The 23,709-nt window shown below is 42.4% G+C and overlaps 2 protein-coding genes and 3 non-coding genes across 6 annotated transcripts in view; all 5 read right to left on the bottom strand.

Annotated features, from left to right (window-relative positions):
- Positions 1–3,568: 3,568 nt before the first annotated feature.
- Positions 3,569–6,529, bottom strand: LOC106568161 (60S ribosomal protein L17). Its single transcript, XM_014138243.1, has 7 exons — positions 6,460–6,529; positions 5,955–6,004; positions 5,600–5,640; positions 5,148–5,282; positions 4,709–4,807; positions 4,002–4,193; positions 3,569–3,648 (listed from the first exon to the last, which is right to left on the bottom strand). Exons 2-7 carry the CDS (start codon positions 5,992–5,994, stop codon positions 3,601–3,603), a joined length of 555 nt encoding a protein of 184 aa, XP_013993718.1. The 5' UTR covers positions 5,995–6,004; positions 6,460–6,529; the 3' UTR covers positions 3,569–3,600.
- Positions 3,736–3,805, bottom strand: LOC123726259 (small nucleolar RNA SNORD58). The gene has a single exon (XR_006758650.1). It is a non-coding gene; the product is annotated as a small nucleolar RNA SNORD58 (small nucleolar RNA).
- LOC123726258 (small nucleolar RNA SNORD58) lies at positions 4,916–4,985 on the bottom strand. Its single transcript, XR_006758649.1, has one exon. It is a non-coding gene; the product is annotated as a small nucleolar RNA SNORD58 (small nucleolar RNA).
- LOC123726260 (small nucleolar RNA SNORD58) lies at positions 5,726–5,795 on the bottom strand. Its single transcript, XR_006758651.1, has one exon. It is a non-coding gene; the product is annotated as a small nucleolar RNA SNORD58 (small nucleolar RNA).
- A 4,013-nt stretch (positions 6,530–10,542) lies between the features above and the next one.
- Positions 10,543–23,709, bottom strand: part of LOC106568162 (malignant fibrous histiocytoma-amplified sequence 1 homolog) — a 37,390-nt gene continuing 24,223 nt past the window's right edge. The window contains exons 2-3 of one of the 2 annotated variants that reach the window (XM_014138245.2): positions 12,405–12,796; positions 10,543–12,280 (exon numbers count right to left, since the gene is read on the bottom strand). In XM_014138245.2, coding sequence (XP_013993720.1) covers positions 12,666–12,796 — 131 coding nt within the window. In that variant the 3' untranslated portion in view covers positions 10,543–12,280; positions 12,405–12,665. The remainder of the gene's footprint in view (positions 12,281–12,404; positions 12,797–23,709) is intronic. The other variant, XM_014138244.2, reaches the window with a different exon arrangement.

Below are 23,709 nucleotides of genomic sequence, written 5' to 3'. Positions count from 1 at the left end.
TCACAAGAACGGTGAGCAAAAATCCCAGAACCACACAGGGGGACCTAGTGAATGACCTGCAGAGAGCTGGGACCAAAGTAACAAAGCCTACCATCAGTAACACACTATGCCACCAGGGACTCAAATCCTGCAGTGCCAGACGTGTCCCCCTGCTTAAGCCAGTACATGTCCAGGCCCGTCTGAAGTTTGCTAGAGAGCATTTGGATGATCCAGAAGAGGATTGGGAGAATGTCATATGGTCAGATGAAACCAAAATATAACTTTTTGGTAAACTCAACTCGTCGTGTTTGGAGGACAAAGAATGCTGAGTAGCATCCAAAGAACACCATACCTACTGTGAAGCATGGGGGTGGAAACATCATGCTTTGGGGCTGTTTTTCTGCACAGGGTCCAGGACGACTGATCCGTGTAAAGGAAAGAATGAATGGGGCCATGTATCGTGAGATTTTGAGTGAAAACCTCCTTCCATCAGCAAGGGCATTGAAGATGAAACGTGGCTGGGTCTTTCAGCATGACAATGATCCCAAACACACCGCCCGGGCAACGAAGGAGTGGCTTCGTAAGAAGCATTTCAAGGTCCTGGAGTGGCCTAGCCAGTCTCCAGATCTCAACCCCATAGAAAATCTTTGGAGGGAGTTGAAAGTCCGTGTTGCCCAGCGACAGCCCCAAAACATCACTGCTCTAGAGGAGATCTGCATGGAGGAATGGGCCAAAATACCAGCAACAGTGTGTGAAAACCTTGTGAAGACTTTCAGAAAACGTTTGACCTGTGTCATTGCCAAGAAAGGGTATATAACAAAGTATTGAGATAAACTTTTGTTATTGACCAAATACTTATTTTCCACCATAATTTGCAAATAAATTCATAAAAAATCCTACAATTTGATTTTCTGGAATTTTTTTTCTCATTTTGTCTGTCATAGTTGAAGTGTACCTATGATGAAAATTACAGGCCTCTCATCTTTTTAAGTGGGAGAACTTGCACAATTGGTGGCTGACTAAATACTTTTTTGCCCCACTGTATAAACTGCCTTAATTTTGCTGGACCTCAGGAAGAGTGCTATGGCAGCAGCGAATGGGGATCCATAATAAATGCAAATACTCAGTAAAAGGCACATGGCAGCCTGAATGCCAAGTGCCACATCTGGAGGAAACCTGGCGCCATCCCTACGGTGAATCGTGGTGGCAGCATCATGCTGTGGGGATGTTTTTCAGCGGCAGGGACTGGGCGACTAGTCAGGATCGAGGGAAATATGCACGGAGCAAAATACAGAGAGATCCTTGATGAAAACCTGCTCCAGAGTGCTCAGGACCTCAACCTGGGGTGAAGGGTCACCTTCCAACAGGACAACAACCCTAAGCACACATCCAAGACAACGCAGGAGTGGCTTTGGGACAAGTCCCTTAATGTCCTTGAGTGGCCCAGCCAGAGCCTAGACTTGAACCCGATCGAACATCTCTGGAGACCTGAAAATAGCTGTGCAGCGACGCTCCCCATCCAACCTAAAAGAGCTTGAGAGGATTCGCAGAGAAGAATGGGAGAAACTCCCCAAATACAGTTGTGCCAAGCTGGTAGCGTCATACCCAAGACTCGAGGCTGTAATCGCTGCAAAAACCTGTTTTTGCCTTGTCATTATGGGGTATTGTATGAAGATTGTTCAGGAATAAAAACGAATTATTCAATTTTAGAATAAGGCTGTAAAGTAACAAAATGTGGAAAAATGCTGAATACTGAATCTGAATACTCTCCGTATGCAGTGTATATTGTTTTGTTTCTTTGACATTCAGAGACTGAGCTACAACCTATAGCTTACGAGACCAAAAATGGATTTTGCTTGAGAAGTAATCCAATTGTGTTTCTATGAATTGATTAAGCGATTCACTTTCTGTAGAATAGATGTTTAAACGCAGACAGCTTTTGAGGTAACACTTGTTGGGTTAAGCAACAGAAGAAGAGTAGCCAGCAGTTACAGCTTGAATTTTTCTGCGTCCGTAGTCCAACTCTAATTCTTACAGGACGAAATGTCTACAACTACATATCTAAGGCTGTTGATCTGTCCAATAAGTGAGGGTAAACCGTAGGCATATTCTCTGCCTTCCACTTTATTTAATTATTATTTGGAATATATGGGTAACTTTTCTCAAGCATTCAAGGAGGGTTTAAGTGAATATATATTTTTCTTAAGGGACGGCCATACATTTATTTCAGAGTTCTGATTTTCTCCATGGAGGTAACCCTTATTAATAACATTTACTCCCTAACCTGCCACTGATTCAGACATAGGGCTCCAGGTGAGTCTGGCAAATTATTTTTATTTAATCAGGCAAGTCAGTTAAGAACATATTCTTATTTACAATGACGGCCTACCCCGGCCAAACCCTAACGACACTGGGCCAATTGTGTGCCGCCCTATGGGACTCCCAATCACGGCTGGTTGTGATACAGCCTGGAATTGAACCAGGGTCTGTAGTGACACCTCTAGCACTGAGATGCAGTGCCGTAGGCTCCCGAGCGGAGCAGCGGTCTATGAGTGACAAACTACCAACCGGGGGAGGAAACGGTAAGCTACTCCACTTGCACGTTGCGCAGCATAATGGTTTGTACTGAACAATACGTTCCCCTAAAACATTCAAACAGGTGTATATTCATTCAGCCGGACGAAACAGGGAGACATGAATTTGTCCAATAATTTGCAAAACAGAGTTTGGACTAATAATAAGCCTACACCCCAGACACGTATGCCTGCAGCGTTCTCCAACCGACAACTCCCTGTTTTTCAACGTGTCGTTCAGAACAGCACCGTTTACATTTAATTCAACTTTGCAATGTTTTTTTCATACTGAAAGCAGACCAGACCTGTTCTCAGATTTGAGTAGGCTACACCTGCCCTCTGTTGGCGGTCTTGACTAACTAGTTTGTAACTAGCATTCGATTGAAAACTAATTGTAGACAAAATTCCTTTCATGATTTAGGCCCATTCAAACAGGCAGATTTTACTGAGGTAACGTGACCCTTCCAAGTGACTATTATTCCAATAGTACTAAAATGTTGCCATGGTTAATCCTAGAGGCCTACATACTGTGTAGGGCTGAAATCTGAACTTTGGCACCACCAAGTGGAGGCAAGTGTAGACATTAAGTCAAATGCATAATTTGCTCCTTCGTGCACAGCCCTGGTCTAAAAGGCTTGAGGGGGTTCCTGAAATCCTCAGACATCATGGACTCCGTCACTGCCATCTTTACATATCCATCTGCCCCTCTTATGAATAAGACTGCATTAATCACAAATGCTTGATTTCACCATGTACATGCATGCTGTGGTTGTAATAGAATTTTACAATGGCTTCATCTCTTATAAGGCTGCAATATTTTCAGTTCTGCGTGTGACATTTCAGCAAGTAACAAACTGCATCTGAACAGCATTGCCGCTAAGCTACACAACTGTCCATTTATTATGTGGGTTGGTTTGAAACCATTTGCCTCGATATGGAATATTGGATTTAAACATTTTACATGAGCAGTAGGGAATTTCCAAATACACTCATGAAGTAATGAAGCGTGAGACTTGTTTTGGTAAGAATGGTTCCATTTTATTTACATTTACTCCCGTGCCATGAGTTTCTGCTTCTTCAGCTTCTTCTGAGAAACCTGCAAGACAAAGAATGTCAGACCAACATATACACCATACCAATTCTAATACCCACATACAAACAGAATGACAAATGTAAATGCGGGGTTGCTCAGTCTCGTTCACATTTCTTTTCATGGGTAATCCAAAGGTGTCCTAAGAAAGTCATCACTGCAACCATCTCATACAGGAATGTATAAAAACCATAATGGTAAGGTCTGATTAGACTTCATGATTTATGATGCCAGAAGGACAGTAAACCATTTTGTTCCTATCTGCAGAACTGTTGTTCCTTCTAATGACGCTGTGAAAGAGTAAATATTATGAGAAAGATACTAAGCAGATTGTGCAAAAGGCTTTGACGCATGTGCACCTTTTTCTTAGTGGCGACCTCCTCCTCTGGTTTGGGAACAATCTGCTCCTTCTCTGTGAGGATCATCTCAATGTGGCATGGAGAGCTCATGTAGGGGTTGATGCGACCGTGGGCACGGTATGTGCGCCTGCGCATCTTGGGGGCCTTGTTCACTTGGATGTGCTCAATCACCAGGGAGTCTACATCCAGACCCTGTCAGAATAGAGCAAAGACAAACCGGTCAACAAGTAAATCATACACTTAGTTGTCAGATATATACACAGTACTTAATACATACCAAGTTAGATTGGTCATACAAGAATCATGACGACTCTATTCCAAGATCATTTTCATGGTTAACGGTCATTGCAATCATGAAATGTGTGCATTACACAGCCTGAACACAAATAAAAGAACAAATCCCAAACATGCAGACTTTGCTACAAGCTTGATAGCATCATACTTTCACCCATCTCTCCACTAGGGCTAGGAATTGCCAGGGACTTCACAATACGATATTATCACTATACTTTAGGTGCCGATGCAACATGTACTGCGATTCTATATGTATTAAGATTCAATACTGATTTTATTGAGATTCCATGGTCCAAACACATTGCTCACCATGTTTACAGCAGAGGGACAAGAGAAAGCCACGTAAAAGGTACTACTCTCCACTACAGGCATGGCACAATAAATCTCAGGCCTAGCAAATAACTCAACTTTACCTTAAGCTCAGCGTTGCTCTCAGCATTCTTCAGCATGTGGAGAAGGAACTCCGCGCTCTTCTTGGGCCAGCGTCCCTGTGTCCAGTCAAACTGCTTGGCCTGCAGAGGAAAGGTTGTCAGTTGTGCATAACAGACTGGGCCAGAATAAGTGACCCCATTTCTGGCCCCATTGGGACAGATTAATGTAGACATAAGTGCAAATGTGTGGTTGCTCAGCCTCATTCATGTTTCTTTTCATGGGTAATCCAAAGGTGTCCTAAGAAAGTCATCACTGCAACCATTTCATTCAGGCACGCATTAAAAAAACATGACTACGTGCAAGGTCCCACTACTTTTAAATGGGAAATATAGGAAAGAGTTAGCATTCTCATAAAGATACCAAGCAGTCTCCCCTAAAGCCATTTCAATAGAGGCTAGGTCAACTATAACTGAAGCTCACCTGGGCACACCTGCCAACACCCCCATTGTAGCGGCGGAAGGGAACACACTGATGCTTGACGGTAACATCCTTCAGGTACTTGGTGGCCTTGCGGATGTGCATGCCTTTGATGGCCTGAGCTGTCTCACGGGTGTTCTGATGGGAAAAACAAACAAAAAAAAATCAACATACTGTAGTAACTACATATAAATAACATGTCAAAAAGGTTGGCCCAATAGGCATGGATTCAAAATTGCTCCGTTATTTGTTAGATATTGTCACATTTGATTCCAAAGGTCTCCAATGTTGTCATCATAACAAAGCACCACACCTTTAAGTCTGTACTCATTTATGTCTATCAATAAATACCAATTACCACCAAATGCAACTCCCACATTGATATAATTAACTACAGTGGACAACCAGACTGAAATGAACTTCGTGTCACTCAGTTAGAAAAGACAATGCCTTACCTTGAAGTGAACCCGGAGATTAGAGCCCCTCGACTTGCATGCTGTGGGGGGGGGAAATCCAGCAATAATCAGTGCGGTCACCAAAAAAGTATGGTGATTAAACAATGATACGTTTACGAACATGCGGTTGCTCAGCCTCATTCATATTTATTTTCATGGGTAATCCAAAGGTGTCCTAAGAAAGTCATCATTACAACCACTGCATATAGGTACGTATGACTTAATATCATGGGTAATTGCAAGGTCCGTTAAGACTTAACCATGCATGCTGCCAGAAGGATAGTACCTAGCTAGCATTAGCGAGCTAGCCAATGAATGAAGCCAGGGTGACAATTACCACCCGGTAGATACTCACACTTAGTCGGGTTCTCGGGGTCAAGCGAATAGCGGACCATTTTCAGAGATCTGCAAACGATAAAAGGTTTGTTAGTTTGTAACAGACCGGTACCCTAATCGGCGAACGTGTCAGTGGGTTGTTTGAGAAAATAAATCCGACATACTGGAGGATGCGCTACGTGTTAGTTAGCTAACGTCAGCATAACTAGAACGTTTCTGCTTTAGTTCCAACAAATAAATCACATAACTACATCAATACGACAATGCATTTTTATAAAGATTCAGTCGTAGGACGTTTTCTTGTTGGTAGCAAAGGTAAAAATGGCTGGAAACCGGCGTGCTACATCGGGCCAAGAAAATCACCAATATTACAATATTTTCTTGAAAAGATACAATCATGAACGCCGACGTTTCTTGGTAGTAGTTGGAATACATGTAAATTAAACATTTAAAGAGTCGGGATGCCGTAGATATTGAAGAGATTAGATAGATTTTCGGACCCATTTGTATGTCTGTTCACTTACTTTCTCAGGCCGCGGAAGGGAAGAGGTAGAAAAGAGCATTCTGGGAGTAGAAGTCGTGAATGTCGTCTCGCGAGATTTTATGAAATTTCAACGGTTCTTTGGTGTAATTTCTGACAAGCATTTATTCCAATGGAAAGAAGAATATTGATGACACACTATTCTCTAACTACCTTCATATGTATCATATAACATCATACATCCTTATGTGCTTGTACTGTTATTTTGTACTGTTATATGTGTTCTCCCTATAGAAGAGGCATATTGATATTTATACTTGGGATATCGCTTTTCAATAGGAAAAGTAAAAAAATCACTGGAGGACTTCTTTAACCCAAATATCTGTATCAAGTTTTAACAAATTATACTGTAAATATATAAACAGTACCAGTCAAAAGTTTGGACACACCTACTCATTCCAGGCTTTTTTTTATTTCTACTATTTTCTACATTGTAGAATAATAGTGAAGACATCAAAACTATGAAATAACACATATAGAATCATGTAGTAACCAAAAAAGTGTTAAACAAATCAAAATATATTTTATATTTAAGATTCTTCAAAGTAGCCACCCTTTGCCTTGATGACAGCCTTGCACACTCTTGGCATTCTTTCAACCAGATTCATGAGGTAGTCACTTAGAATGGATTTCAATTAACAGGTGTGCCTTGTTAAAAGTTCATTTCTGGAATTTCTTTCCTTCTTGATGCGTTTGAGCCAATCAGTTGTGTTGTGACAAGGTAGGGGTGGTATACAGAAGATAACCCTATTTGGTAAAAGACCAAGTCCATATTATGTCAAGAACAGCTCAAATAAGCAAAGAGAAATGACAGTCCATCATTACTTTAGGACATGAAGGTCAGTCAATCCGGAACATTTCAATAACTTTGAAAGTTTCTTCAAGTGCAGTCGCAAAAACCATCAAGCGCTATGATGAAACTGGCTCTCATGAGGACCGCCACAGCAAAGGAAGACTCAGAGTCATTAGTTACCAGAAATTGTAGGACAAATAAATGCTTCACAGAGTTCAAGTAACATACACATCTCAACATCAACTGTTCAGAGGTGACATTTATGAATCAGGCCATGGTCGAATTGCTGCAAAGAAACCACTACCAAAGGACACCGATAAGAAGAAGAGACTTGCTTGGGAAGAAGAGACTTGCCAAGAAACACGAGCAATGGACATTAGACCAGTGGAAATCTGTCCTTTGGTCTGATTAGTCCAAATGTGAGATTTTTGGTTCCAACTACTGTGTCTTTGCGAGATGCAGAGTTTGTGAACGGATGATCTCCGGCTGTGTGGTTCCCACCGTGAAGCATGGAGGAGGAGGTATGGGGGTGCTTTGCTGGTGACACCGTTTGTAATTTATTTAGAATTCAAGGCACTCTTAACCAGCATGGCTACCACAACATTCTGCAGTGAAACGCCATCCCATCTGGTTTGCGCTTAGTGGGACTATCATTTGTTTTTAACAGGACAATGACCCAACACACCTCCAGGCTGTTTAAGGGCTATTTGACCAAGAAGTGATGGAGTGCTGAATCAGATGACCTGGCCTCCACAATCACCCAACCTCAACCCAACTGAGATGGTTTGGGATGAGTTGAACTGCAGAGTGAAGGAAAAGCAGCCAACAAGTGCTCAGCATATGTGGGAACTCCTTCAAGACTGTTGGAAAAGCATTCCATGTGAAGCAAGTGTGCAAAGCTGTCATCAAGGCAAAGGGTGGCTACTTTGAATAATGTCAAATATAAATATATTTTGATTTGTTTAACACTGTTTTGGTTACTACTGTCACACCCTGATCTGTCTCACCTGTCCTTGTGCTTGTCTCCACCCCCCTCCAGGTGTCCCCCATCTTCCCCATTATCCCCTGTGTATTTATACCTGTGTTTTCTGTCTGTCTGTGCCAGTTTGTCTTGTTTGCCAAGTCAACCAGCGTTTTTCTCCTAGCTCCTGTTCTTCCCAGTCTGTTTTTCTCGTCCTCCTGGTTCTGACCCTTGCCTGTCCTGACTCTGTGCCCGCCTGCCTGCCTGACCATTCTCTGACCACCAGGTCAGAGTCCAAAATGGTACAGGGCAGCAGGCAGACTCGAGGTCAGGGTCAGGCAGAATGGTCTAAAATAAATATCAGAGCTCAAACCATCTGCCTCCCGTGTCTGCATCTGGGTCTCTCCTTGTGTCGTTATAACTACATGATTCCATATGTGTTATTTCATAGTTTGATGTCTTCACTATTGTTCTGCAATGTTTAAAATAGTAAAAATAAAGAAACCCTTAAATGAGTAGGTGTGTACAAACTTTTGACTGATACTGTATATATTTCTTTTTATGTCACGTGCACAAGTACAGTGAAATGCCTTTCTTGCAAGCTCCAAACCCAACAATCAATATCCATGAAGCACTAAAACTAATATACGGTAGAACAAAAACAAACAAGAAATTGAAATCAGAAGAACATGAGAAAGTAAGAAGGTCAGTTCAAATACCATATTTACAATGTGCAGGGATACTGGAGGGATAGAAGTAGATACTGTATGTGGGGCGGCAGGGTACCCTAGTGGTTAGAGCGTTGGGCTAGTAACCGAAAGGTTGCAAGTTCAAATCCCCGAGCTGACAAGTTATAAATCTGTTGTTCTGAACAAGGCAGTTAACCCACTGTTCTTAGGCCGTCATTGAAAATAAGAATTTGTTCTTAACTGACTTGCCTAGTTAAATAAAGGTTAGAAAAATGTACAGTATAGTAAGGTGATGTTATTGGTTGTGATCCTCAATGTCAATATATATATTCCTCAGTCAAGCAGTGAATTTCAAACACAGATTCAACCACAAAGACCAGGGTGATTGTTCAATGCCTCGCAAAGAAGGGCACCTATTGGTAGATGAAAAAAACACAACAACAAAACATACATTGAATATCCCTTTGAGCATGGTGAAGTTATTAATTAGACTTTGGATGGTGTGTCAATACACCCAGTCACTACAAAGATAGAAGTGTCCTTAACTCAGTTGCCGGAGAGGAAGGAAACCACGCATGGATTTCACCATGAGGCCAATGGTGACTTTTAAATTGTTACAGAGTTTAATGGCAGTGATAGGAGAAAACTGAGGATGAGTGTATATCCTGATGCCTTGTCACTTTACCCCTGCCTACATGTACATATCTACCTCAATTACCACATATCCCTGCACATTGATATGGTATTGGTACTACTTGTATATACTGTAGCTTCATTCTTGTGTTTTGTTTCTCATGCATTTTAAAAATTCTTCTTATTTAACTCTGCATCATTGGGAAAGAGCTTGTAAGTAAGCATTTCACTGTAAGGTCTACACCTGTTTTATTGGCACATGTGACAAATACAAAGTGATTTGATTTAATGTGTAATTGGCAGAACCAGAGTAAGAACTTCCATTCAAATACAGAGGGTAGAGAAACTAGCCTCTCGATTCTCATCAATAAGTAAAATGTGTGATATTCTGTTTCAGAAATGTTATTGGATGTGATCCTCAATGTCAAGATATATAAATCATCGAGCAGTATCAAAATATTATTCCCATAAAGGTCATAGAGCCATCATATCTACAGTAGTAGCACAGATAGAACAATGAGACAGATGTATAAAAATGTGAAGCATCAGCTTGGCGTTACCACGGAGGAAGCCCAGTGGCTGGCAGTAGGAAAAGATGGAACGAGATGGATTTTGGCCGAAATTCTGCTAATTTTCTCATCGATTAAACATTTGATCTCAATACAGGTTTCTGTTTCCAAAACTAGAATCTCTGACGAAAGTTTCCAAAAATGTTGTTGTTTAGGAGGGAAAAGGCTAATTGCATTGTTGCACACGCGCAATTCAGAGTATGCCTTCCCTAACAGACATATGCAAATGTATGCTAGAACGCGCCAATAGGATCTCGCTAGCTCGTGCTTGGCTCTGCCCACCTCCTTGCTTGTTCTTTCTACTATAACTAATTTGTTCGCATTTGAAACGACAGGCTGTGGTCTATTTTGGTTTAGTTATACAAATCTTTGGTAGTAGTGTGTAAAAAAAAGTAGAAATGAAAAAGACACAACAATATGGTAATATTAAAACCAGTAGTTGGCATACTTGTATTTTGTGCTTTATATGTTGTGTTGGGAGATGGTTTGACCAGCTACATATAAAATTGTATGTACACTCTCACATTGGCCAAGAGAGCCATGCACAACATTGCACTGTAAATAATGTTGAGAGAGGGTGGTGACAACTTGTGTCGACATACAAAAATAAAGATATTACACACAAAAGGTGTATTAACTTGTTTCTTCCATGTTTTAAACATATTGCAGTATCTCCCCATAGCAGTGAACAAACATCTTGAAATAAAGTCCTCTTCCAACATGACCACAAATAGTCTTATGAAGACTTAAAACTCAACACCTACAGAGGTCTTCTTTTTCTGTTTCCTTTAGAGAACATTATTATATTTTATTTAAATACAATGATAATTTTTGAACAAGTCTAATGAGAAACCGAGTACCTTTCTTACTGAAGTTGAAATGGCATATCACATATACATCACACCATGGTTTGGTCAGGATATGTTAAAATGAAACATATTTTCAAATCCAGCTGAACTGGAATTTCCTTGGCATAAAGGCAGTCCACTGATCTTACATAAAACACCCAACAAAAATATAAAACACAACATGTAAAGTGTTGGTCCCATGTTTCATGAGCTGAAATAAAAGATTCCAGAAATGTTCCATTCACACAAAAAGCTTATGTCTCTCACATTTTGTGCACAAATTTGTTTACATCCCTGTTAGTGAGCATTTCTCCTTTGCCAAGATAATCCATCCACCTGACAGGTGTGGCATAGCAATAAGCTGATTACACAGCATGATCATTACACATGTGCACCATGTGCTGGGGACAATAAAAGGCCACTCTGAAATGTGCAGTTTTGTCACAAAACACAATGCCACAGATGTCTCAAGTTGAGGGAGAATGCACTTTGCATGCTGACTGCGGGAATGTTCACAAGATACTGACTGGTTTGATGATCCATGCCCTTAATTTTTTTTTTTAATAAGTTGTCTGTGATGCATATTTGTATTCCCAGTAATTTGAAATCCATAGATTAGAGCCCAATTCATTTATTTCAATTGACCAATTTCCTTATATGAACTGTAACTCAGTAAAATATTTGAAATTGGTGCATGTTGCATTTATATTTTTGTTCAGTATGTCTGTCATAATATGTAAGACCCAGCATTTACTTCATATGATACATCTGTCCATTCGCAAAAGGCTAAAGCAAAGAATAAGGTCTGTACATGGGTAATGTGTGTTCAGGAGTATGTGGTTCATGTATTTGGCTATACAAGACAGTATTTGGTTTACAAACAGCATGATAACGTAGGAGGTTCAGTCAGTTCTCTTTCCCACGTTCATCAATCACAACCTTGACATGTGGACAGGATAAGCAGCATTACGGGAAGTTAGAATGGGTAGCAGTCCAGCCAAGAGGTTTCCAACATTTCATGACACCACTAAGTAGTAAAGAGAGAAACCAGTCCAAGTCTTTGCCCACTCATCTCTCTTGTTGTTGAATTGATAGCATGGATAGGTTGATTTCCTGTGTTTCGTCTTGGGTAGGTTGTAGGCAGAGGTTTGTTAGAGTTTTGGAGGGCAGTAGAGAGTAGGACAGTTGGAAAAGATACTGCTTGTTGATGGCTTGCATGGGTCTTAAAAACAACCCAGGTTTGCTTTCAGCCAAAGTCCTTTAATACCGTCTTTGTCACCATGGCGAGGCATGTAGAAACAGCTGGATAACCTAAAAAAATTAAGGAGAAAAAAAAGGACAATATTAGACACTCTTACTTATAATTCGATACTTTGTCAATTACATTTCAACAGTAAATAGAAGGCTCTAAGCATCCAACCCTCTAGTTACCAACCTATGACCCTTTCGAGAAGGCCAATCCTGCATTAATATTTCAGGATACTTACAGTTATCTGCTCTGCTCCATCCAGCTGACGGTGCATATCTCTGTGACCTTGCATGGCTATGTGTCCAGTCAGGCTGCTGCCTGGGTAGGTTGAGGAGATTCAGAGGGAGAGCTGGGGTGTGGTGTTCAGACTCAGGAGTTGGCTAGAGAGGCAGGCAGCGTGAGGGTACAGTCAGACAGGACAGGACAGTAGAGGCTAGGCAGAAGGGCTCATTTGAGACAGGGGCTGACCACGGTGGGCGTAGGGGGGTAAACCAGTGCCACGTTGACCCGCTCCGAACCGTTCTTTGGGCAGATGATCTCAGTCAGCCCCTCGGGGCGTGGCTGGCTTAGCAGCTCACCTGAGAGAGCAAGAAGAGGGTGAGTTAGTTTATACAGTTGAAGTCGGAAGTTTACATACACCTTAGCCAAATATATTTAAACTCAGTTTTCACAATTCCTGACATTTAATCCTAGTAAAAATTCCACCTTAGGTCAGTTAGTATTACCACTATTTTAAGAATGTGAAATGTCAGAATAATAGTAGAGAGAACGAATTCAGCTTTTATTTCTTTCATCACATTCTCAGTGGGTCAGAAGTTTACATACACTCAATTAGTATTTGGTAGCATTGTCTTTAAATTGTTTAACTTGGGTCAAACGTGTCGGGTAGCCTTCCACAAGTTTCCCACAATAATTTGGGTGAATTTTGGCCCATTCCCCCTGACAGAGCTGGTGTAACTGAGTCAGGTTTGTATGCCTCCTTGCTCGCACACACTTTTTCAGTTCTGCCCACAACTTTTCTATGGGATTGAGGTCAGGGCTTTGTGATGGCCACTCCAATACCTTGACTTTGTTGTCCTTAAGCCATTTTGCCCCAACTTTGGAAGTATGCTTGGGGTCATTGTCCATTTGGAAGACCCATTTGCAACCAAGCTTTAACTTCCTGACTGATGTCTTGAGATGTTGCTTCAATATATTCACATAATTTTCCTCCTCATGATGCCATCTATTTTGTGAAGCGCACCAGTCCCTCCTGCAGCAAAGCACCCCCACAACATGATGCTGACACCCCCATGCTTCACGGTTGGGATGGTGTTCTTCGGATTGCAAGCTTCCCCCTTTCTCCTCCAAACATAACGATGGTCATTAAGGCCAAACAGCTCTATTTTTGTTTCATCAGACCAGAGGACATTTCACAAAAAAGTATGATCTTTGTCCCCATGTGCAGTTGCAAACCGTAGTCTGGCTTTTTTATGGTGGTTTTGGAGCAATGGCTTCTTCCTTGCTGAGCGGCCTTTCAGGTTATGTCGATATAGGACTCGTTTTACTGTGGATATAGATACTTTGGTACCCGTTTCCTCCAGCATCTTCACATGGTCCTTTGCTGTTGTTCTGGGATTGATTTGCACTTTTCGCACCAAAGTACGGTCATCTCTAGGAGACAGAACGTGTCTCCTTCCTGAGCGGTATGACGGCTGCGCGGTCCCATGGTGTTTATACTTGCATACTATTGTTTGTACAGATGAACATGGTACTTTCAGGTGTTTGGAAACTGCTCCAAAGGATGAACCAGACTTGTGAAGGTCTACAATTTTTTTCTTCTGAGGTCTTGGCTGATTTCTTATGATTTTCCCATGATGTCAAGCAAAGAGGCACTGAGTTTGAAGGTAGGCCTTGAAATACATCCACAGGTACACCTCAAATTGACTCAAATGATGTCAATTAGCCTATCAGAAGCTTCTAAAGCCATGACATCATTTTATGGAATTTTCCAAGCTGTTTAAAGGCACAGTCAACTTAGTGTATGTAAACTTCTGACCCACTGGAATTGTGATACAGTGAATTATAAGTGAAATAATCTGTCTGTAAACATTGTTGGAAAAACGACTTGTGTCATGCACAAAGTAGATGTCCTAACCGACTTGCCAAAACTATAGTTTGTTAACAAGAAATTTGTGGAGTGGTTGAAAAACAAGTTTTAATGACTCCAACCTAAGTGTATGTAAACTTCTGACTTCAACTGTATATAATACTTAATTATCTAATTGACTGAGAGATTATTTATCCAATGATATCAGGAAATGGTGGATTTTGTACAGGAGCTCAAGTCAATGTTTTGCCAAGATTGAAAGAGATTTGATCTGTAAAAAAACAACAGTTCTTTATTTGTTCCCTAGATGGCGATTTGACTTCATTACCACTGATTTCCAGAGCCCACTACAGAGCAAAATGAGCACAGTAACCACATGTTCAATTCCTAGAGACCACTGGAGTGGAGGACTCCATCACCAGGCTTAATAACTGCAGATCAACTCATATTGAAAGGGTTTGTCCTCATCAGCAAAATCACAAGGCACTGCCAGGTTGTTGGGGAATGTGTGTGTAAGTGAGACAAAGAGCCTGTATGTGTGTGTTTGACTGTGAACGTGCATGTGTGTGTTAATTATACAATTTCCTGTAGTCAAGACCGTTTCCTGACTACCAGCACAGAACAGGCAGACACTTCAGCAGTAGAGTGACTTCAGAAAGTATTCACACCCCTTTATTTTTTCCAAATGTTGTTGTGTTACAGCCTGAATTTTGTATTTATTAAATCAAGATTGTGTCACTGATCTACACACAATACCCCATAATATCAACGTGTAATTTTGTTTGTAAAACATTTGACAAATTAATAAAAAATGAAAAACTGAAATGTCTTGAGTCAATTAGTATTCAATCCTTTTGTTATTGCACGACTAAATAAGTTCAGGGGTAAAAATTTGCTTAACAAATCACATAAGTTGCATGGACTCATTCTGTGTTCAATAATAGAGGTTAACATGATTTGCGCGACTGCTTAGTTCACTTGGTTCACTGGTTCACTAGACAATATGGCAACCCTGAAAGACCTCTTCCCTCCATTTCAGAACAATAGCAGTACCAGAGCAGGTGCAGCATGACTGAACAGAATCAGGAAAACAGCAAAAAGCTAAAACAAACATCCCAATTCCTTCATCCTCTGCTGCATCCTTAATGGAAGGAAACTAGTTCTAAAAGTAGTCCTGAGTGGCACAGCCATGGTTCCTCCAAACGCTGTCAGCCAGTCCACAACTAACAGGGTATGGGATGTTGTGCAGGAGTTTGTTTGTGATGCTGGGTATTGGTCTGATTGAGGCAGGCAGAAACAATGGGTTGTTACATCATTCGTCACTCAATAACATTACGGTCATCCCGCCTGGCTGCCTCCACCTCTGACAGTAATGCAGTGCAGCACATACTAAAGCCACTCACTGTCTGTACAAAGTCTGACCACACACTGCTACTGTAACCGGCTGGATCATGTACTCACTTAGTGTTTTGAAGGCCATGAGACAACAGTAGTTAAATCCTGTCAGTAATACTATGTCAATACATTCTATCATTATGCAAGGGTTTTATTATAACATCTCTGTTGCATGCTGGAAAGGTAAACCAATCAATATTTTATAGAAAGAGAGAAAGATAAAGAGAGAAAGAGACAGGGCACAAAACAGAGCACAAGGAGAGAGAGCGAGAGAACATTGCATGCTTCTTTTGCTGTGCAAGCTATAGTCCCCTGTACCATGTTCAGAGCTCACATGGTTTTTATGGTTAAGCTATGGGAATGGATTAGGCCTCGATGTTAAACCCTTTTCCTTGGCTAAATACTGCTGCACCCCTCTTGTTTTGAGCAAATCATAATTGGTACTAAAAATCTCTGTTAGGCATCTGCCTAGAGAGCTCACTAATATTGTATTGACCCATCACCAGGAGGATCTGAGCTTATCTGCTACAGACACAGATTGACCTGGATTCACTATCTGAAACCTCATATCCTCCTGACCTGCTGGATCAACAGACGGTAGCTCCAGAACGGTCTCATGGGCTGTCTGTGTAACTATGTCTGAGTGTCACCGTGCTGTAAAACTAGAACCCTCGTAGCAACCCTATCCAAAAGGTAATGGGCATAGTTAGTTACCAAGGACATGGTTGATATTTTCTCTGGTCTTGGTATTTCTAATTAATTTCAAGCGGTGTCCATTTCTTTTTCTGTCTTTTGTCCTGAAACAATGGAGTTCACACGTATTTTATTTCCTACACTCAACAACACAATGTACACTGAGTGTACAAAACATCAGTAACACCTTTCTACTATTGCATTGCACCTCCTTTTGCACTCAGAACAGCATCAATTCATCAGGGCATGGACTCTACACAGGGTCTTTCCACAGGAATGCTGGCCCATGTTGACTCCAATGCTTCCCACAGTTGTGTCAAGTTGGCTGGATGTCCTTTGGTGGACTATTCTTGATACACACAGGAAACTGTTGAGTGTGAAAAACCCAGCAGCGTTGCAGTTCATGACACACTCAAACCGGTGCCGGTCATGGTATTTCTTGTCCTGTTAAATAGGTGTGATTTTTACAGCATTTTGCTTGTCGTGTTGCCATACACTGCAAAACAGTCAATGTATAACATTAGTTCACTATACAGGACATCCTGACATGATGTATTAGCGGTTCCTTCCTGAGAATGTTGCTGGCTCCAGATCTCTCTGTGTGGAAATAGGGGGAGGGAGTCTGTTACAGGAAGCAGCACGGATGCTGAATCACAGAGCCAGTTATCTCTGCCTCTTCATCTTGGTCAGAGAGAGTCAGACTGAGAACACTAGTCTCACCTTCATCACTGCTGAATGGGTGTCGGCTAGTAATGCAGTATGCAGACGGATAGAGGAATCGGTTGACCCTGACATCAGGGACTAGGAATGTGCAATTCATCTCAACTCCCAACTCCCCCTCCTCACTGAAATATCATCAGCAGGCAGGTAGAATAATGAGCCTGTACATTCCTGTGCTGCTGCTCTGCCCTGCTGGGCTTGATCTTCTGCCAGGCCCTCCATTTCTGCTCTTTCTCTCTTTTATTCTCCAGAGAGCTCTACCGCTGCCTCCATAAAAGGAAAACTGATATTTCTCCAGAATTGCTATAAAAAGAGCCCTTTCCCTGTCTCTAAGAAAGTCCCAGTAGGATGCTGAACATGTTTGGAAATCCCCAAGAGTTTAGCTGAGAACGTCCACGTCTGATCCTTTCACAATGGACTCCAGAGGCCTCAGTCCCTTCCCTTCCACTTCTCCTTCTTTTGTTTCCTGACATTAGCAGCATGGTCGGAGAGGGAGGGGGCGAAGAGGGTTTGGGGGTTGGAGGAGGGTTCTCGTTTCAAAGAAGGCTATTGACAATGATCGATGACAATACACGCAAAGAGATGGGTGGAGAAGAAGGACATATTACTGAGGGTGTCTGGCTCAATTACTTTCACTTTCAAATGTCTTTCTCTGTACAGGTTGTTTCTGTAGGAAGATCAGATGTGTCACTTATGGTCAGCCACTATTCCTGCAAAGGGAATGACCCCCAGCATCCAATCAACAGACTGATTTTACAGGCCTTGTCCCACCTCCTCCATTCCTTCACAACGTCATAATTTTCCCAAGTTCCAATCACATCGTCTGATTTTACACACTCATTTCCTCTTTCTCATCTCATCCATAGGTTACATCATTATCCAATAAAACAGTGGGGTTCCCTCCCTCTTTCCACACTTCTTTTCACAGCTGCACTTCTCTCCACAATGGTAGCTGAGATCTCAAAATCACACTAGGGTTTGAAGGAGCTCTTGATAAGCTCTTGATAAGATCGATACAAAGTTATTCACAGGGAAATTACTTGTCAGCTGTTCATTGGCAGTTACTTTGTCAGTAACTGCCAATGCCATGACAAAGCTGGCAGTGTTCCCAGGTCAGGCCTAAAGCAAACAGGGCTGCCAGCTAGCTGCCTTCTGCCCTGTCACTCCACATGAATGAGGGGAGAGAGAGGATAACTTTTTACAGCTAACTCAACAGCCATGGATGAAAAACTACACCAAACGAAGTTCACACGGAGAACAAACACACTGAGCATGTTACAGCCATATCCATATTCACCATTAAGGCAAAACAGGGCAGAGGGAGGGATTGGACAAAGAACAAAATATTATATTTGGTCTCAATACTGAAATCTGCTTAGATCACAGCAAAGGGATTTCAGAAACCAATTCCACAGTTTAATCCCCCATGGATAATGGTCCTCGTGATAACATCTACACATGCCCCAGGCAGCCCCACCCCTCTACTGCAGCATTACATGTGCCTGCCATAAGAGTAAACAGAGAAATTATTATTCTCTTAGAGCATGTCCACACAAAGGACAACATAACATTACACACTACACACCCCTACCAACCTCTGTCTACCTAAACAGCCTGCAGCCTCCTCTCCTAACTAACTGTCTGTCTGTCTGTCTGTCTGTCTGTCTGTCTGTCTGTCTGTCTGTCTGTCTGTCTGTCTGTCTGTCTGTCTGTCTGTCTGTCTGTCTGTCTGTCTGTCTGTCTGTCTGTGTTGGGGGGGACATGTTTAACTATACTTGTGAGGACCAGAAGTCCCCACAAGAATAGTAAACAAACCATAAATTAGACCAACTGGGGACATTGACGGTGCACACAAGGAAAAAGGCTATTTAAGAATTTACATTTTTAAGTATCGACGCATAGCAATTCGATTGATTCGGAGGTTCAAAACTCTAGTCTGCGCTCAACTCTGGAGGAGTTGAGGTACTTGGCAAAGCACACAATGGCCACACAATTGGCTGTGTGTGAGAACCCCCACCGCCCAATCATCCACAAGCACGCTGATTCGGTGTGCGAGTTTATTAACAAGTGCATCGGCGATGTCGTACCCACAGCGTCTATTAAAACATTCCCAAACCAGAAACCGTGGATTGATGGCAGCATTCGCGCAAAACTGAATGCGTGAATCACTGCTTTTAATCAGGGCAAGGTGACTGGAAACATGACCGAATACAAACAGTGTAGCTATTCCCTCCGCAAGGCAATCAAACAAGCTAAGCGTCAGTACAGAGACAAAGTGGAGTCGCAATTCAATGGCTCAGACACGAGAGGTATGTGGCAGGGTCTACAGTCAATCACAGACTACAAAAGATAAACCAGCCCCGTCGCGGATCACGATGCCTTGCTTCCAGACAGACTAAACAACTTTTTTGTTCGCTTTGAGGACAATATAGTGCCACTGACACGGCCCGCTACCAAAACCTAAGAGCTCTTCTTCACTGTAGCCAACGTGAGTAAAACGTTTAAACGTGTTAACCCTCGCAAGGCTGCAGGCCCACACGGCATTCCCGGCCGCGTCCTCAGAGCATGCGCAGACCAGCTGGCTGGTGTGTTTACAGACATATTCAATCAACCTTATCCCAGTCTGCTGTCCCCACATGCTTAAAGAGGGCCACCATTGTTCCTGTTCCCAAGAAAGCTAAGGTAACTGAGCTAAATGACTACCGCCCTGTAGCACTCACTTCCGTCATCATGAAGTGCTTTGAGAGACTAGTCAAGGACCATATCACCTCCACCCTACCTGTCACCCTAAACCCACTCCAATTTGCTTACCGACCCAATAGGTCCACAGACGACGCAATCGCCATCACACTGCACACTGCCCTAACCCATCTGGACAAGAGGAATACCTATGTAAGAATGCTGTTCATCGATTACAGCTCAGCATTTAATACCATAGTACCATCCAAACTCATAATTTTGCTCGAGACCCTGGGTCTCGACCCCGCCCTGTGCAACTGGGTCCTGGACTTCCTGACGGGCCGCCCCCAGGTGGTGAGGGTAGGTAACAACATCTCCACCCTGCTGATCCTCAACACTGGGTCCCCACAAGGGTGCGTTCTCAGCCCTCTCCTGTACTCCCTGTTCACCCACGACTGCGTGGCCATGCACGCCTCCAACTCAATCATCAAGTTTGCAGATGACACCACAGTGGTATGCTTGATTACCAACAACGACGAGACGGCCTACAGGGAGGAGGTGAGGGCCCTCGGAGTGTGGTGTCAAGAAAATAACCTCACACTCAATGTCAACAAAACAAAGGAGATGATCGTGGACTTCAGGAAACAGCAGAGGGAGCAGCCCCTCTATCTACATTGACGGGACAGTGGTGGAGAGGGTGGAGAGTTTTAAGTTCCTCGGCGTACACATCACGGACAAACTGAAATGGTCCACCTACACAGACAGCGTGGTGAAGAAGGCGCAGCAGTGCCTCTTCAACCTCAGGAGGCTGAAGAAATTTGGCTTGTCACCAAAAACACTCACAAACTTTTACAGATGCACAATCGAGAGCATCCTGTCGGGCTGTATCACCGCCTGGTACGGCAGCTGCTCCGCCCATAACCGGAAGGCTCTCCAGAGGGTAGTGAGGTCTGCACAACACATCACCGGGTGCAAACTGCCTGCCCTCCAGGACACCTACACCACCCGATGTCACAGGAAGGCCAAAAAGATCACCAAGGACAACAACCACCCGAGCCACTGCCTGTTCACCCCGCTATCATCCAGACGGCGAGGTCAGTACAGGTGCATCAAAGCGGGGACCGAGAGACTGAAAAACAGTTTCTATCTCAAGGCCATCAGACTGTTAAACAGCCACTTTAATAATGGAAAAATTGATGTAATCAATTTATCACTAGCCACTTTATATATATAATGTTTTCATACCCTACATTACTCATCTCTTATGTATATACTGTACGCTATACCATCTACCGCATCTTGCCATCTTGATGTAATGTATCACTAGCCACTTTAAACAATGCCGCTTTATGTTTTCATACCCTACATTACTCATCTCATACAGTGAGGGAAAAAAGTATTTGATCCCCTGCTGATTTTGTACATTTGCCCACTGACAAAGAAATGATCAGTCTATAATTTTAATGGTAGGTTTATTTTAACAGTGAGAGTGTCACGTCCTGACCATAGTAAGATGTTATTTTGTATGGTAGAGTAGGTCAGGGCGTGACGGGGTGTTTTGTGTTTTTCTATTTCTATGGTCTTAGGTTCTAGTTTTTGTATTTCTATGTTGGTTTGTTTGGGATGATCTCCAATTAGAGGCAGCTGGTTCTTGTTTTCTCTAATTGGAGATCATACTTAATTAGATGTTTTTCTTCCTGGGTTTCGTGGGTGATTATTTTTGAGTAGTGTTTCTTTCTCCTCTGCGTCACGGTTTGTTGTTTTGTCAATTCAGTTTATTTATGTATTGCAAAGTTTCACAGATTAAATAAAATGTGGAACTACACACACGCTGCACCTTGGTCCTCTCCTTTTGACAGCCGTGACAGAGAGACAGAATAACAACACAAAAAAATCCAGAAAAACGCATGTCAAAAATGTTATAAAATGATTTGCATTTTAATGAGGGAAATAAGTATTTGACCCCTCTGCGAAACATTACTTAGTACTTGGTGGCAAAACACCTGTTGGCAATCACAGAGGTCAGACGTTTCTTGTAGTTGGCCACCAGGTTTGCACACATCTCAGGAGGGATTTTGTCCCACTCCTCTTTGCAGATCTTCTCCAAGTCATTAAGGTTTCGAGGCTGACGTTTGGCAACTCGTACCTTCAGCTCCCTCCACAGATTTTCTATGGGATTAAGGTCTGGAGACTGGCTAGGCCACTCCAAGACCTTAATGTGCTTCTTCTTGAGCCACTCCTTTGTTGCCTTGGCCGTGTGTTTTGGGTCATTGTCATGCTGGAATACCCATCCACGACCCATTTTCAATGCCCTGGCTGAGGTAAGGAGGTTCTCACCCAAGATTTGACGGTACATGGCCCCGTCCATCGTCCCTTTGATGAGGTGTAGTTGTCCTGTCCCCTTAGCAGAAAAACACCCCCAAAGCATAATGTTTCCACCTCCATGTTTGACGGTGGGGATGGTGTTCTTGGGGTCATAGGCAGCATTCCTCCTCCTCCAAACATGGCGAGTTGAGTTGATGCCAAAGAGCTCCATTTTGGTCTCATCTGACCACAACACTTTCACCCAGTTGTCCTCTGAATCATTCAGATGTTCATTGGCAAACTTCAGACGGGCATGTATATGTGCTTTCTTGAACAGGGGGACCTTGCGGGCGCTGCAGGATTTCAGTCCTTCATGGCGTAGTGTGTTACCAATTGTTTTCTTGGTGACTATGGTCCCAGCTGCCTTGAGATCATTGACAAGATCCTCCCGTGTAGTTCTGGGCTGATTCCTCACCGTTCTCATGATCATTGCAACTCCACGAGGTGAGATCTTGCATGGAGCCCCAGGCAGAGGGATATTGACAGTTATTTTGTGTTTCTTCCATTTGCGAATAATCGCACCAACTGTTGTCACCTTCTCACCAAGCTGCTTGGCGATGGTCTTGTAGCCCATTCCAGCCTTGTGTAGGTCTACAATCTTGTCCCTGACATCCTTGGAGAGCTCTTTGGTCTTGGCCATGGTGGAGAGTTTGGAATCTGATTGATTGATTGCTTCTGTGGACAGGTGTCTTTTATAGAGGTAACAAACTGAGATTAGGAGCACTCCCTTTAAGAGTTCGTTACCTGTATAAATGACACCTGGGAGCCAGAAATCTTTGTAATTGAGAGGGGGTCAAATACTTATTTCCCTCATTAAAATGCTAATAAATGTATAACATTTTTGACATGCGCTTTTCTGGACTTTTTGTTGTTATTCTGTCTCACACTGTTCAAATAAACCTACCATTAAAATTATAGACTGATCATTTCTTTGTCAGTGGGCAAACGTACAAAATCAGCAGGGGATCAAATACTTTTTTCCCTCACTGTATGTATATACTGTACCCTATACCATCTACTGCATTTTGCCTATGCCATTCGGCCATTACTCATTTATATTTTTTTATGTACATATTCGTATTCATTCCTTTACACTTGTGTGTATAAGGTAGTTTTTGTGAAATTGTTAGGTTATATTACTTGTTAGATATTACTGCATGGTCGGAACTAGAAGCACAAGCATTTCACTACACTTGCATTAACACCTGCTAACTATGTGTATGTGACAAATAAATTTGATTTGATTTGACCTCTACACACACACCAGAGGAGGATCTCTACAAGCTCCTGTGTGCTAATTAGTCACACAGGACTGACTGCAGTTTCTGTTGAAACAGCCTGAATAAACAGCCTGAATAATCTGACAGGGAATCAACCTGTATACGGGATTCTCCACGTCATGTGCATCTTTGAAAATATATGAACCACAGATATCTAAGGCTATGTTTAGAAAGGCTTCCCAATTCTGATGGTTTTTCCACTCAAAATACCAATTAGTAAGGGAAAAAAATCCTAATTGGGCTGCCTGTCTAAACACAGCCTAAGAATGTC

The sequence above is a fragment of the Salmo salar genome, chromosome ssa13, assembly GCF_905237065.1.
Source record: "Salmo salar chromosome ssa13, Ssal_v3.1, whole genome shotgun sequence".
In the NCBI taxonomy this organism is placed as follows: Eukaryota; Metazoa; Chordata; class Actinopteri; order Salmoniformes; family Salmonidae; genus Salmo; species Salmo salar.
The sequence above is the reverse complement of the archived record's forward strand: the minus strand, read 5'-3'. Positions and strand labels throughout refer to the sequence as shown.

Bases quoted from the DNA above. Each gene is read 5' to 3' on its own strand.
- LOC106568161 (XM_014138243.1), bottom strand. From the start codon at position 5,994: ATGGTCCGCTATTCGCTTGACCCCGAGAACCCGACTAAGT. The intron at 5,641-5,954 runs GTGAGTATCTAC...CCCCCCCCACAG, and splicing joins CCCCGAGAACCCGACTAAGT to CATGCAAGTCGAGGGGCTCT. The intron at 4,194-4,708 runs GTAAAGTTGAGT...CTATTCTGACAG, and splicing joins AGAGCAACGCTGAGCTTAAG to GGTCTGGATGTAGACTCCCT.